The 16,649-nt window shown below is 41.2% G+C and overlaps 1 protein-coding gene across 1 annotated transcript in view; it reads left to right on the forward strand.

Moving 5' to 3' along the window:
• Positions 1–5,170: 5,170 nt before the first annotated feature.
• The window catches only part of UVSSA (UV stimulated scaffold protein A), a 47,976-nt gene continuing 36,497 nt past the window's right edge, over positions 5,171–16,649 (forward strand). Inside the window, exons 1-6 of the mRNA XM_057376225.1 lie at positions 5,171–5,406; positions 5,645–5,975; positions 9,276–9,396; positions 10,554–10,979; positions 12,061–12,170; positions 12,776–12,904. Coding sequence (XP_057232208.1) covers positions 5,309–5,406; positions 5,645–5,975; positions 9,276–9,396; positions 10,554–10,979; positions 12,061–12,170; positions 12,776–12,904 — 1,215 coding nt within the window. The 5' untranslated portion in view covers positions 5,171–5,308. The remainder of the gene's footprint in view (positions 5,407–5,644; positions 5,976–9,275; positions 9,397–10,553; positions 10,980–12,060; positions 12,171–12,775; positions 12,905–16,649) is intronic.

A 16,649-nucleotide genomic window follows, 5' to 3' on the forward strand; every position in this document is an offset into this window, starting at 1 on the left:
CCGCCCCTCGCAGCCCCTCCTGCAGGATCCCCGTCTCCAGTGTCCCCCCGCGTGTGCCTTAACAGCGGCACAAATGCCCCGGRCTGCTCCTGGAGGGGGAAATAAAGAGAGTTTTTGGTGTGTGTAATTCACTAGGCATGTTTGTGTGGAAGGGTGATGACGTTCAGYGCATTATAAAGTCCATTTTTACTCWTATCTGCAAATAAAATCATCTTAAAAGTAGTTAATAAAGTACATTTTTACTTTAAAGTAAAGTTCTTATAAAGTACATTTTTTTCTTTATAAAGTACATTTTTACTCACATGAAAATGTACTTATCTGAAAAGCATATTTCTCATAGCTCTGTGTGCTTCACTAATATTTCTTTTCCTAAAGAAGACAGACCATTAGGGTTTTTTTTTTTTTTTTGTTTGTTTGTTTGTTTGTTTTGTGGGGGTTTTTAATTTTTTTTTTCCAGATTAAATAAATGAAACACTTTCTAAATAGATTTAGAAACCTTTTTCCCAAAGCAGTCAGGAAGCTGTGTCTCTCACGGGCTGTGCCTCCTGTGGCCATGCAGGAATGAGGYGACAAAGGCAATGACAGAGTATTTTCTGTCATTTCAGCTGAGCGAAGGCTGTCGCAGTCACCCAGCTCAGCCCACTGCTGGCAGTGCAGTTTCCTCTACTATCCCTTATAAATACAGCTTGTCCACTTGAAACTACTGACTGCCATTTGTTTACATTTAAAAAACCCCAAACACTTCACKAGAATTCAAGTTCCATGACCTAGAGCAGAATTGGATGTCAAGGATATTAACAGAATTTTGTGTGTAGTTTACCAAGGAATGTTCACCACAAACACTGCTTTTTCAGCATTGGATATAATCTTACCACTGTGACTTGTGCAAAGAGGAAAAGCAGCAATGATTCATCTAAGAGGCCTTTTAGCACTCACATGAAAGAAGCTGAAACACAGAATAGGGSTGGCTSCATGAGTGACACCGCTGAGGACACKCTGGRRCAGGGATGGGTTTTTGGAGATGCTGCTGCCCACAGGGTGGGATCAGTGCCCCCAAAGCTGCACTCAGCTCCCCTGGGAGAACGTCTCATGGTCTTTTCAAAATCAGCTTATCCTTCATATGTGTTGACTGTACCTCCAAGTCTTATTCAAAGCTGTACTGAGGCTCAGATGCCTAAAAATTTGTGAAGCATTTAGGAATCCTAGCAGTGCAAAGTATAAAATAATGGTCAGTGGAACTGTTGTGATGTGCTTGCTGCAGAAACTGAGAGACTGCAAAAGGGTCCAAATACATAAAACATGAATAAACAATTTCCCATTCTGCTCCAGCTTAGACATTGAGCCACAGAAGTGCAAAACACCTTCTTAACAAYATAAATAAATGGTTACAGACACTGTACAAGACTTGCTACCTCTTTCTTTTCAAGACACATTTTTCTCCCTTTTCGTTGTACTTCAATATTTCCTTCCCTCAAACTGTGGTCTTTGCACTCTATTTTTGTCCCAACTACCTCRTAATCTCCTCAGGCCATGGACTTTCCTCCAGCCTGCAAAAGCTGACCTGTATAAATGATCTCTTCATAGAGACAAGGCATTCTTTTATCATAACAGTAAAAGAAATTCCATGGAAAACTTGTTTTGATCCACGAGGTTTCTTGCTCACTGTAAATAAAAGATGATGGAAATGCCAGGCAGGGCTGAAGCTGAGAGCAGGATTGCTTGGGCACTGCACTAAAAGCAGTGCTGCAGCTTTTAGCAGCATCAGAGCAGTCCTCTCCTTGCCATATCCTTGGAGAAAGAAGAAAAAAGCAATTCATTCGGGTATCTGAAGCCACAGCTCCGTGCAGTCTCTCGTTTGGAGAAACCAGGYTGTGCCACAGGCTGTGGCTTTCCCAGGATGGGACAGCTCAGGCATCCAGCAGGAGGAGGGAACTTCAAAACAGCCCCGTTAGTGAGTCAATGTGACACCCAAACCAGGCTCTTTGGGTTGTTAAAGAAATATCTGCTAACATCAGATGTTTAAAAGCAGTATTTACACAAAGGAAAGTGTCATTTCTGTCTCTGTATGATTTAGCATCAGAGGGTCTTCACGCAGAATTTGGGCTGCATTTCCTCTTTTCAAAGCTTGGGGCCCTCATTTTCCTCCGCAATCTCCTTTTCTACATATTAAAAACCTTCAAGCTCTTCCTTTTTTGCACCACTTGATCTGAGTCCTGCCTTAAAGGCTAGGATCCCCCCGACCCCCAAAGACACCCCTGGGCACTGCAGTGAAGGGTGTCTTGGTCTTCTTTGGGTGCATTCCTGTTAACTCCTGATGTAAATATATATTGTCTAAGACAGAAAAAYGCTCATTAAGCTCCAATTTAACTCTTCACAGATCTCTCCATGAAGAAAAAAAACAATTTACCCTCCTTGATACTAATCAAATGAGTCCATTTTGGTGTGCAGTTTYGGGGATCGCTGTAGGATCATCTTAAAAAATTATTTAGACATGAATACAAGCTATGTGTAGGAAGGTGCTCCTTGATTTGTGATGGTTCTCCTACAGTTCTTGCTGCTCCATCCAAATCACAAGTGGATATTTAATTAGTGATCTAGGCCACACAGAGCAGGTTCATTCATCTYCTCCTATGACAGAATTATGAAATGTTACAGTAGGCTGAAGTGTTGTCACAGTCACTATTTCACATAATTAGAGGAGGTCACCAAGCACCTTTGGCTTTGCATTATTGATGGTTTAATGAATAGGCTATTTCCCCTTTGAGAACATCTGTTTAAATACAGTCTTTCCCCCTTACAAAGTAGATCAGAGCTTTAAAATATCTAWCACCCTTTGCTCGACTCAAACTGGTAGTTCAGCTCCTATTCAGCTCACACAGAAAGTCATTTTCTTTACAACCCAATTGGCACAAACTCTGTGACAATTTAACATCAGTGTTTATCACGTTTCTGTATCTTCAGACCTGAAACCAAAGTTATTTTAACTCTAAATTATTTGTAGGAAAGTGGTTTTTTTTTTTTTGCCCAAGCTCCATTTTGGCAGGAAAAGAAATCCTTCTTTTTAATTTCATGTCATTAAGCTGAATACAGCTATCTTAAAAGTTCAGGGGGGTTTCTTTTTGACTGACATTCTCCTTTATTGCAAAGCTGGAAAACAACCCTTGGCAAAGAATCATCCAGTAAAATGGTGGAAATGTGTCCTACTGAGATGTTTCTTTTACAAAAAGACTAAACCAGATAATTTACTATTGCACAAAATCTTGTGCAGTAAGAAATAATCCTTTCTAGAGCCATCAGTCTGACCTTTTAAATTGGTGATGGAACAAATGGTTATATCAAATATAACGTTGAACTCTGAGGCTCTGAAGAGGGATCTGAAGGTGGTRTTCAGYTCTGCCTCAGCACTCCACAGTGTCCTGTGTTCCCTTCCATGGAACAGCCCAGACCAGTGGGGAAAATCAGCGAAGGTGCAGAGGGTTGTGACTTTTGCAGCTGAATGAATTCTTCACTGTCCTGGCTCTTTTCAGCCTTTTATCAGGCTGGTCCAGATGAACAGAGTATGGAAATGATTGAATGGTRGATATTTGCCACGTTCATTAAAAAGCAGAAGGGAAAAGGAGACTCAGCAACTTAAGCCAGCTCAATTTTATGTAACAGYCTTTGATTTTAATAAATAAATAAATAGCCTAGCTCTCGCTGGGATTTGCCTAAGGGACTATCATGAATGAGTTACACAACTCAGCATCCATTCATCAACTGATTCTTTGCAAAACCATATGGCTGCTTGCAGGGATTTCTTTAAACATTATGCAAGATTATGAAATCCGTGCCTTTGTAGATGGTAAGTTTGTTGCTCGAGGCTCATTTTGAAATTCCGTTTCCAGATAGCACAGCAATGCTCCTTTTGCAAGTAATACCCTAACAGAAAGCAGTTGTTGAKGCGCTTTCAATCAAAAGAAGAGAAATAGAAAAATAAGAGACAGTGAAAGTGTAAACTTTAGATTGAAAGAGCAAAACTTTAAAGATGAGCTGTGTCACTCTGCGTGATTTTCACAGAGAAATGCACTGTACTTGATGGAAAACAGTGAGGAAATGAGGAACATTATTAAAAAGTAGGATGCCATTGGTTTCACGTATTGAAACAGCAGACCCACTGCAAAATGTCCGTATTCGTTTATTGCAGCAAATCTTGTTGAWGATGTTGAGTCCATTTCAAGCAAAAAGTGTTCAGTGTCATCCTTCCCGATCAGAGGAGCCAGCAAACACAAATCCACATATACTGCTTCCAGCACATGCCTTAACCGCGAATTAATGAAAATACCTTTCACTTAGCTGACATTTTCAASTGGGAACAGATTTTTAGATGTCTTCCTTCTTCAGGATGTTCAAAGCAAGGGCTTTGTTTTCCCCAGTTCAGCAGCACTTTCAGAGACGGGGCTCTGCAGAGCACTTTGAGCACCCAGAATTGAAAGTGGTCACCAGTGAATGTTTTAAGGTGTGTCAGGAGAGGTTTGRGTCGGACATTAGGAGGAATTKCTTCACAGAAAGGGTGATTRGACATTGGAATGGGCTGCACAGGGAGGTGGCGGAGACACCATCCCTGAAGGTGCTTAAGAAAAGACTGGCGMGGTGGTGTTCGGTCACAGGCTGGACTATGATGACCTCGGAGGTGTAACTGATTCTGTCATAAGCAGGGTGTGCCGGCTGCTCGCCCTCGGGCGGGTCCAACCCTGCGAATAACGAGGAATTAAACATCCCCTCACACAAAAACGCGCGCGGCTCCTTTAAGGCTTCCCCCGCCCTTCCCCAGCCGCGCTTCCGGGTGCCGCACGTCACGTGGGCGGTGCCATGCGGAAGCGGCGGGGGGGGATGGCGGAAGGTACCACCCGCCCCGGTGGGGGGARCAGCGCCGAAAGGGGCGTGGTTTACACAAGGGGCGTGGCCTCCCGCGAGAGGCGTGACCGCAGCGCGCGGGAGGGCCCGCTGTGGGCGTGGCTTCCCCCAGGAGTGAGGGCACCTGAGGGGCGGGGCCTAAGAGAGGTGGGGCCGGATAAAGGGCGGGGCTTCCGCATGGGCGGGGCTCCCTCAGGGGGCGGGGCTTCTTCAGGGGCGGGGCTTCCTCAGGGGCGGGGGCGGATAAAGGGCGGGGCTTCCTCAGGGGTGGGGCCTCGGCTGAGGGCCGGAACATGGCGCCGCCCAGACACGGCCGGGCCCGTCGGCGCTGGTGGCTCCCGACCGAGGCTCCTCCGGCTTGAGGGACCTCCGGGGCGGGTGTCCCGGCAGCCTCGGTGCCTCGGTGCCAGCGGAGATGGACCAGCGCCTGGCCGAGCTGGTGGAGGAGCTCACCACCTCAGGGGAGCCGCGGCTGGAGCCCGGCAAGATGAAGGAGCTGAAGAAGATYTGCAAGTACGGCCGGAGGGAGGGACGGAGCCTGGCCCCGCTGGGTGTCCCCGGGGTCGGCAGCTCCGGGCGGAGCCGCCCCGAGCGCCGTTCCTGAGGCCTGCTGTGGGGACTGGCTGCTGCCAGCACATAACCTGCTCACTTAGAATTTAAAATAAATTAACCCCCCCGATTTACATTTTTACATGCTGAGCCTCTATTTAAATAACTCCCTGTGCTAAATTTTCCTTTTCTCCGTGCTCAGGTCGTCGGAGGAGCACATCAGCCACGCCTACCACCTGCTGGTGACGCGGCTGCAGGAGGAGCACGCYGAGATGCGCTTCTCCGCCTTCCAGGTGGTGCAGGAGCTGTTCGCCAGGTCCCACCAGTTCAGGACGCTGCTCATCTCCAACTTCCAGGAGTTCCTGGAGCTCACGGTGGGGATAGACCACGAGCAGCCCCTTCCGCCRCCCAAAGAGGTGGCACAGAAGCTGAGGAAAGCAGCCATCAAGGCAGTGCAAGATTGGCATGAAAARTATGGGGAGGCCTACAAGCAGCTTTCCCTGGGATACCACTTCCTAAAGCAGAACAAGAAGGTAACTCTGTGCTTTTACTCCACTGTGTGGTTTTGTGTAATTATCACCAGGAGATGTTCAAAGCAAGGAAACCAGTAAATGTGAAAAAAAAAGCTTTTGGAAATGACATTTCCTGTAGGACATCTGTTGTCTTTGGAAAACAAACTGCAGACTTTTTGTTCGTCTTACAGTATTCTTAAGTTTTAGAAACCCCAGTCTTGTACTCAGAGCTGATCTCTGCCTYTTTCAGAATGCAAGTATGGCTCCCAAACTGGCTTTCACCTACTGRTTCCTGACTGGAACCCCAAGYTTCCCTTYTGGGAMRGGAARTAATGGTCATGCTTTAAACTGAGGATAAACAGTTATTAAATCTTTCCATGCCAGTTTAAACTAGCCCRATTTCTGTACTGAGCTGTCCAGTTCTAGCTCCCTTGTGCACTACAACTTTGCAAGTGTATGTGCCTGTCACCCTCAGATGCAGTGTTGCTGTGCCATACAAGAAGTTTTATGAAAGAGAAATTTCTTACATGTAAACCTTAGCTTTTAGATGTCATTCCAAATTACTGTGTTGGGAACATTCTGCTGCTTTAGGATGTCTTCTGAGGTGCAGCAGTGAAATTTGGAACACTCTTGTAGCATTCACACCACCTACAATGGTAATTACAGGCTTTCAATAAACAAAGACATTTTCCTTCTCTTCAGAAAGACAGATTCAGCATTCCTAACTGTAAAAAATCTTYGTGGTACATGATGTATTTTGGTTGTTCTGGTTCCMTACTAAGCTAATGGTCTTCYTTACTGTACTGTGGTGGTTTTTTTATACAGTTTTTRGCATCTGCTCATGAAAAGTGATTGTCTGAATTCTCTTTTTTAAGAAAGAAAGAAAACCAGATAGCAGTGGCAAGGTGAAGTACAAGACTGAGATAAGGGAGACAAGGGGTCTTTAACATGTAATACAGTTTTACCCAGTTGAGCACAAGTCTTCAGCAACTTTGCTGAAGTTTGGCACATCTGTGCTCCTGTGGTCAGTCGTTGCTCCCCAGTAACAACTGGGAGTTTCTGCTCCATATTTGTGATACATTTTCTAGAGCAGCTGAATTTGATTTCCTCTACAATCAATGTAGAAGGAATTTCAGGTAGTTTGGTAACTCTTGTATTTAATGTCTTGATATGAGCCACCTGGCCTTTTGCCAGCTTAGTATTTGAAGTGTGAGAAGCAACCAAAAATTTTGAGGGGGCATTTGCTACTTTTTAGTAGCAAAATACATCAGCTGTTGAGTTTTACAGGTTTGGCACAGTGCTGTATGACAACTTGTGAAGCGTGTTAGCTCTGTGTGTGGTCTGTGGCTGGGTTCTGGTTATTTTTTTCTTAATGATCACCAAAATCACTTTATAAGCAGTCAGAAGAGGGTAGCTGCCCTTTTAGGGTGTAGAGATAGAGAGCTCCACACTCCATTAATGTTATTAGGTGAGTAATGGTAGGTACCAAGTGGGCACTCTATAAATGTTTGACTTCAAGAGCAAAAATGCTTCAGTATACATGAAAATAATTGTTTTTAAACTCCTGTCTGAAAGTTTAAAAAAGGAATAATAAGAAAAAAATTATTTCTCATATTTCCAAACGTTTGCATATTTGGCATGTGGCTTATATTGTAATATCTTTGTATCTGAAGAATGCAAGGATGGAATTCAGGATCAGGGTTTCAGACAGATCCACGTAGAGTATAGTACTGCTGTATTCCAATWTTTTCACACAAGTTGCAGTAGTTGTCTCAGCCTACTGCTTAACATCCTTTCAGTTGAGCTGTTTTTTGCTTCTCATACTTTTAATTCCATAATTACAGCAGTCAATGGCTTCATGGTCCTTTTGGAACAGAGAATGGGAAAGAATGGGCRGATAACTCTGCTGTAGGTACTCTGGCATGAGGCAGAAGTGGTGCTTTAGGAAGCTGTAGTTCTGGKTTTCCATGCAGTCCTATCTGACTGCCTGTACATGGTAGCAGTAGTTCCTGGGTTTTGTGGGCAGTGGTGTTCCTGGGAGGATCTGTTTCTCCCCAGTTTTGTGTGGGGAGCTATACAACCCTGTAGAAAAGTCAGGTCCTGAAAAYAAARAAAAGCTCACTCCAGYGATCCACTCTAGTGATTCTGKAGGTTGTGAAACTATGTCTTTTCCCTACCATCCTTGTGCCCACCCATTCCCTACTGAAAAAAACCCAGCTTGGTGAATGTGCCTATTTCCTAAACTGATGRATACTTTCCATGCCAGTTTCTGTGACAGCTGTTAGATAAAAAACATTCATGTGACTCCAAAACTTTGTTGTAGGTATCTGGGAGCCACTACTGGATGTTGACATGYTTGATCATCTTGCAGTAGCAAAAATGACAAACCTTTGGTGCGTTTTAGTGCTGGAGACATTGCACCAGAGTCTGTGGGCTTCAGAATCAGCAGAGTGCAGGCTTGCTCAGCACTCAGCATTGTTTGTCTGGCAGTTCATAAAAGTTATGTGGTAGCAATCAAAGGAAATACTGTGGTTTTCAAAAGGGTTTCCTTACGCATTAACACAATCAAGACTCCCTTCTTTAAAACAGGAGTGAAAATTTCATTTTCAATCAGCATTTTCTATCCCTTCTAAGATCAAACTAAAATAACCTAAATTATTGCTTATATTTTAAGAAACAGCATTTTGAGTCATTCARATTTATGTTTATAATTCAGCCATAAGGAAGTGAGACTGAATGTTAACTTTTCCCTCAATACCGAAATCCAACAATTGTAATTACAAAATCACACATTCAGTCTTTTTAAGTAAATATGAAGGTTTTCTACTTTCCTTTGTTACAAACTTCTTTTGTAAGTGTTGTATCTATTAGTGGTAATCATGCTTACAAATTTTCCTGAGTATCCTGATGGATGTGGTGTGATGTTTTCATGTAATCGTAATATCTACCCTGCATAGTTTCTTCCTGCTTGTTCTCCCTGACTCCTTGTCTCCAGTACTGTGACAGAGGTCTCCCAAAACCTGGTTTGTTCCTTCTCCCTTAGATGTGAAAATCTAAGGGCTTTGTTTTTCTACCTTATGATTTTCTTCTGAAAGCCATTGATTCTGAATAGTCCTTTATTAATAGGAGTAAAAACTCCATTCACAATTGCTGTAGTTATTGATTCAATGAGGAGAAGAGATAAAAGGAAATGCTGCTGAGCTTCTGGCTGATCGCTGATGTTACARGATTTTTCACCACAGATAAGGATCTTAGGAAATGGATTTTCTATATATTTCTTACAAGGAATGTAACACTTTTTTTTCTTAATTTTTCCTTTAGGTGGATTTTCAAGATGTGCATGCCAGAACTGTGGCTGAAAGGAGGAGGGAAGAGGAGAAGCAAAAACGACTGGAGAACATTTACAAAGAAAAAGTCAAAAGAACTGAAAAGGAAATGGAAGGTTGGTTGCTTTGGTTCTTTTAGTYTARTTTTGTTTTCCGTTTGTTTTTAAAGCAACCTTTTTTACAGTTATATAAAACAAACTTTGAGTGAATAACTATTCAAATAATAGCTGACCACAGAAAGCAGGAATACTGCATTTGTTAGAGCTTGATCCTTCTCTCTCTCACCTAAAAAATATCAAGGGAAAGAAGTGACTGTCCTCTGAGCTCAGTATGAAGAGATGAAAAAGAAATAAATTGTYATGAAGTAAAGGTCTGGTSTGTAATTCAGTTAAGTATGARTGCATAACCTCTAACAAGCATRTCACAAGACWTTTTGGAGTTAATGATTTAATTTCTGTGTCATTGACAAGGCACAGAMTTCCAATACCTTGTTGGTCTATGGCATTACTCATATATACAATCATTGTGTTCCAGAAATACAGGCAATGGTCTGCACAGGAATCCTGGATGCAGTGTAGGATATCTGTGAAAAGTGTCATAGTGCAGCTAGAAAATGTAACTGGGGCCTGAGTCTCTGAGTGATACCTGCACAGCAGACACATTTCTGTCACCCCAAAGAATAAGAGATAGTAAGTAGATTATGCTGCAGTTACAAAGGGTTATTTGATTAAATTACTTTTGAATATGTATTGCATCCCAGTGTGTCTGCATTTATTCTGCATGCTGGAAATGTTTTCATGCATGAAAATGGAATTTTGAAGAGATTTAACTTTCTTAAAGTAATTTGTATCAGTAGCATCTCTTTGAGCAATTACATACTTTCATGGCTATTCCTACACAGAGCTATAAAATTCATGGCTGTTGTATGAATACCCTCCAGCATAACTAAGAATATCCTCATTGAACCTTGTTTTCTTAAATTCTATTAAGTACTTGAGTCATCTTTGCATACTGAAATTTTAGAGAGGTTAAGGAAAGGAGGAGCCCTGATTCTACATGCCTTGCCTAGGGGATTCTGCATTTCCTGCTTAGCTATTGTCACTTCTATGAGGACAATTTCTGCACAAGAGGAAGATCTGTATGGTTCAGTTGTCACTGGATGAATGGATTCCYCCTTTGGCAATCGTATTTGTTTTGTAACTCTGAGTTTACTCTGGAGATATGAACATTTTACAGTATCTAACAATACTCTAAAACAATTGTGTCTTGATAGAAATGTCCCAAGAGATTGTTGATACACTGACAGAGATGGAAAATTGTTTCCAGCTTCTGATGCCAGATCCTTTCAATTTTGCTGTGAATGACACSGAACCGGAACTCGGCAATCAAACATCTGCTAATGAGGCTGGACCTGCATCCTCCTTGTCCTCCCAGGGGAAAGTTAACCCATCCTATTTGGAGTGCCTGGATGATGAACAGCCATGCTGCAGCAAGGACATTCTTCCTKTTTCTCAGTGTGTTAGAACTGATGGAAACAAAGAGGTGGATGAGAAGCTTGAACAGAAAGAGCTGGATGGGGACACAKGCTCGGATGTTCAGTCCTGTGGCCCTGCTCTTGATGATGATGATTACCAGACTTTTGTTAGGAACCATGGACTTATTTCACATAAGTATACTCTGGACCTTGAAATCTCCACAGGTACCTGGAAAAATTTTTGAGATATATCTGGAGGCAGCCTTTTTCTGAAGGGCTTTGTGCTTGTGGTTTYGGTTTTCTTTCTGTTAAGTGCTGGGGTTACTGGACACCATTTTGCTTAGGGATTCCTGGACACCACTTTGAATTTTTTTTTCCTAATTATTTTTTAATATTATTTTTCTATTTCTAGTTCCTCTAGTAACTGCTCTTAGTTTTGGGTGTCCTTATGTTTGAATAGCAGAGTTCATTAATTACCTTCTAAGTCTGAACTTTTGTATTGGTTGTCACAAGCCCATTACAGCACTTCATGGTATCTATAATGAGTCTTGTGTGGTACAAAAAAAATTCTTTTTAACATATACAGTCTTCTTTTTCATATTCTTTGCTACTCACCTCTTTCTCTCTGTAGCTGGGGAATAAGCTGCTAGTTTAAAAATCTTACAATTGAGTGTTTCTGAAAATTTTCCMTTGCAGGGAAGTAAGAAGTTTTGCTAAGAAGTCGTTACACCCTTTTTGTAATGTAACTTTTCTAATGTGAGTTACCTGAAAAATCAGGATGGTTTGTGTTTATCCTGTCCTAAGAGAATTTCATGTGCAGACAGTAAGGGAGGGTGTCTGCTTCTCTGTTTGCTGACAGCAGTGGGTAAAAAGTATAATTTTTACTTGGATAATGACATACTTGGCTTCTTTGACAGTCAAGTCCCTGTTACCACCAGGGTAGGGATTATTTTRCATTGAATATGAAGAAACTGGTACAATAAGGCCCAGTTCATTTGAACTTAGGACAAGGTGTAATGTCAATAGTAACACTGATCTTGTCTCTGCTTCATTTGGTGATTCCGTAGTAGTGATSGCTTAACAACTCTTTCTGCATTCTGGACTGAAAATTTTCCATCTTTTCCTCAGGTTTTTTGAATATATGGATAATCGTGGAATAATTAGTACTGAACAGAGAAACATTCTAATATTTGTTACTTTCCCTGAAGTGATCAAATATTTAGAAAGATTAATTTGCCTTCTTTAGGTTCTGTGGTGAAGATACTGTCAATGTCATGCACTAACACTTTTCCCCTGTTCTGTGCAGATATAAAAGTGCAAGAGAATGAAGATAATACTGCCATCATAAACAGTGTCATGGATGCTCACAAACTTCTCAGAAATAAGTTCTGGCCTTCTGTGCAGTCCTGGATTCAGGTGGGATAAAGAGATTTTTTTTTCCATTTTTTGATAAAAAGATGGTGGAACAAGAACTGCGATGCAATAAATCTTGAGGGGGAGTGAGCAAAAAGGAAATGRAGGTTGATGAAACAGGAACCATTAGAAAATATTTCCATTTCAGTAGGGGTGGACTAAAGGAGATTGCAGAGGCTATGTACACCCAAAACTATCAAACAAGGTTTCAGCCTTGGGTTTAGTACTTATAGGTAATTCTTCTATTTTTATTAAGATATGTAAAATTTGGCTTCTTTGCTAAGTCTTAAAGTGAAACATAGCTTGTTTTTGTTAGACCTYTCTCTGTCAGATTAGCAGTATATCATGGAGCATCCTGCCTAGAATTTGGCCTATGGAAGGTCACTCAAAAGATGTTTATAGTAGCTGTTCATTCTTTGGCTTCACTAGTTGCTATTAGTTTTTATATTCTAGATAGGAGAAGRATTGGCTTCACTAATTGTTACTTGTAAAATAAAGGAATTTGTGATAATGTTGTTTCATCAATTATCAAGGAAAAGTGGATTTTTTCTTTTTTGGGTCAGATTTCTAGAAGAATAGAATAAGAATTTTGTTTTCTTGGTTTGCAGCTACTTACCAGAGCAGGCATCAATGATGATCGACTAAGATGTGCCATTGAACTCAAGAATAAATTGGAGACTGCTATGAAGAAATACAAGGAAATGAACATTTCCTTTAAAGCAAGAAAAAGAAAAGTGGTGAGCTTCTTAAAATTCTGTTTTACTGGAGAGGATCATTAATAATGCTTAGCTTGTATGCAGAAAAATGCTCTTTCTCCTAAGCCCTAACCTGGCAAATTTTTAAACACAAGTTTTACTGTAAAGTACACTACTTCATYGGGTTGTAGCTTCACTGAAGGAGCAGTAAACACCTGTATAATATTCCAGGTTATTATTATTCCAGATTATTAGTCCAAACCATTGTTTTTTAGGGTAGAGAAGTGGCTAAGTGCAGATTTTATTTACTCTTCGTTGCTTCATATGTAACATTGTTATGTCCTCAGCTTCTTTCATGCACATTTTTCAGTAGACATTGTACTACTCATGTTCTTTTACAACTTGCCAAGCATGAGGGTTTCTCAGTTCAGGAASGTAGTTTCTCTGCTTTGCAGCATTTATTCTCTCTAGTAAGTATGTCATGTGACAGAGGTTATCATAAGACAATTTACAGCATCAAACTGTTTTGTAGAGATTAGCTACCTATGACAATTATGTGAAATATCTTGTGAATAAACAGGCTGAAAGATCAAATACATTATTCAGATCCAAAAAGGAGTCTATAGCCTGTTTATGTAGATAAAAAGCAGAGCTGCATGATACTCATTTCTGTTGGCTGTGATCAAATGAAGTCACTGTGCAGCTTGACATGAAAATAAGTGGTTTGGGWCAGGGTCCAGACTAGGGTCTGGTTTGGATTTACTGAGTTGTAAGAATTTGATCTGGACATTACACCTTGACCTAAATTGTGTAGCCTCATTTAGCAATGACTGAGTGTTTTAGACTTTTTGCTCTCATTGTACAAATGAAGCTAAATCAAGATTAATCTGATTCATCATCTTAACACTTACTGATGTGCCACACCAGTCAAAAATGCCAACTCTGAATGAAAAGTACTGAAAGCCTGTCTTGTCAGAGGCTTTTGTCCTCAGTGAAATATGTGTGCTTCCTTTATGCAACCAGCTATGAAGGAATCCAGACATCTGCTGTCATTCCTGCCATTTGCTTGACAGGACTTCATTTGCTGCACCTCTGCATGGAATATTGGTTGCTATATTTCTTGCAAGATATAAAAGACATTCAAGCCTTGATTTTTGTGTGTGTGTGAATGTGAATGTGTGTGTGTTTAAAATGGTATTGTTACCACTTAGGGAGAGTGACCAATGCAATCTGTATGTTTATAATTAATACCTATATTAGTTAAAAAGCTAATAAATTCCATTGTTAAAAGGGGGGAAAAAGGGAAAATACATAGTGCTTACAAAGAATACTTTTAAAACGAAGCAATACAGACTGAGTTAACTTAAGCATTGAAAACAATATATAAATATTCCTGGAGTTTTTCTCCAGTGAAAAATCAACAAATTTAGTGTTAGTGCCGAGTTATTTTAAATTTATAACCTGAACATTGAGAGCTTTGTACTGCAGAATGAAACTGTATAAATTATGTTTTATTCATGTGTCAGATCACTTTATTGAAACGTAAAAACATGGCAAATTGAGAGTCTGGTAGAACAAAATAAACAGAATCTCTTATTYCATGGTTATTAAATCCCCATCTGTCAAATATTTACATGTCAGCATGAGAAACACTGCACACATCTCCTCTCAAATTGAGCATTGCTGCCTGTTTTGGGTATTGTGGCTTTGTCTGGACATCCTTGTGTCCTTGGAGCTATAGCTCTTGCCATGCCAAAGTTCTGCTGTCTTCTGTGTCTCTAAAGCCAAGAGAAGTGACAGCCTGTCTGTCCTTCAAAGCCCTGGCTCCCAGCCACCCTGTCCTGACAGCRTGCTGCTTTAGGGATGTGATTTGTTGGCACATGGGATCAGCAAGGGCTGTACCTGCTCACATGTGGAGATGAACACACCTGGAAATGAAGGGGAGAATTGAGTAAGCAGAGAGGGAGAATGTGAATAAAGTGGCTGAGTGCAAAGGGTTCTGTTAAATTGGTTTTGTAGCTGGTGTGTGCCATCTCTGTGTTGGGATAGGATGGCAGTTCTGGTGTTTCACTCTTAGCTGTATCCTTAACTGGGGAATATAAAGGTGAATTGTTTGTGTATTTGCTCATTTCAAGTGCAATTATGATCCCACACCACAGCAAGCCATTCTTTCAGGGAGAGGGTGTTTTTATTTAATTAGCAAATATAAAATGGAATGATAAGGGCTTGGCAGCTTGGCTGGGGACTTGGGCTTGCCCATTCTCCTCAGACTTTTCTTGCATTGTCTTCCTGCTCCTTCTCCATGCTTCTGGGGTCACTGATTTCCCCCGTTTTCATYTGTTCTATTCTGCTTTGTTCCTGTTCTGTCTGGTAACAGAGGGAGTAAAGGCTTTACCTATCCTCATATTGAGATCAAGAAAGTTGATAAAGGGAAGGGTTTAGTGAGCGGCAGTGAAACTGGAGATTTATTACTGTGAACTCTACTATAACTCACAAATCCACAGAGATTTAAATTGCCACTTTAAAGAGGAAAGGTCCTAGGGTCCCTTACCATTGCCATGTGTCATTGCTACTCTTTTTTCRCTGGCCAGTTATACATGGATGTGCCTGAAATGCAAATAATTGTATATATCTGGAGTAATTCTTGATGCTGCGGTTCAGTGTGAATACACCAGCATTGTGGCTGGATGTAAATTACACAGAGAGCAAGAAATTGGTGCTTACCTGGCCTGATTCTACAGAGGAAATATTTGCTTGGTTCACAAGGTGTGTGCTTTTGGGAATCAGAGCATGTTAAACAATTAGCACAAATTCGTTTCTCTGAGGTATTTTTTAACCTTTGCTGAAAAATGGAAAAGTSACGCTGCTTTGCAAACCACAAGAGAACTTTCTGTAGGTTTAGGGWGCTTACCTTATACAAAGTCACTTGAAGGAAAGCACAGAACTTTATACAGTGAGACACTTTGACTGAAAATGGTTTATAGTGATGTGAGCTATAACCATTTCTTTCTTTTCCCCTCCACGAGAGTGAGGAACACAAACCATCAGAGAGCCTTAATTACACAGAGGGCCATCATTTCTGTGTGACACTTACACCCTGCCACATGAGCAGTCTGTGTTTTGTGCTTGCCTCTCAGGAGCTGTGGGAGGAGAGGGAAAAGAAAAACAAAGATTATCCTTTGTTGACTGTCTAGAAATAAATTTCTTACAGCAGACTTTACAATTGCTAATACAACCCAGTTGCCCACATTTTCCCTTCCTATTGCTGTGTGCTCAGCAGATCAGAAGTCATCAAGGCATTTCTTCTCAGCTGTTACTTTTTCAAATGGGTGGAGGGTGAGCAAAAAAAATGACAGACTTCCTGTATCAGTCATTGTGTGCTTACACAAGTTATAATCACTGTGGTTAAATCCTTGTTTGGTGTATCAGGCAGATTTCTGACAGGAAATGCATTTTGAGGGTATAAATATTTTGAGAGTTTTGAAATTAGTTTTTTGTGAATGTGGGTTTTAGCTGAATCCGGGTGAAGAGGGTGGGAGCTGTGAAAGGCTTTTATTTCACAGTAGCGGGATGCTCGGACATGGCCCTTCCTTCTCCTGAGTGCCTGCTCGGGATAATTCCAGTGCCCAGTAGAGGGAGTGCAAACTGCACGCTCCACATTTTTCTCTGTGCCACCTTGATCCAAAGCCAGCCATCTGCCCAGTCTGTGTTTTCAGGTAAACTTACTACAACAGCAATACACCAGAGACTCTTCAAGTTAATTCTTGACTCTGAATTATTATAGAAG

The sequence above is a fragment of the Malurus melanocephalus genome, unplaced genomic scaffold, assembly GCF_030028575.1.
Source record: "Malurus melanocephalus ecotype Western Australia unplaced genomic scaffold, MMel_1.1 scaffold_274, whole genome shotgun sequence".
Classification (NCBI taxonomy): domain Eukaryota; kingdom Metazoa; phylum Chordata; class Aves; order Passeriformes; family Maluridae; genus Malurus; species Malurus melanocephalus.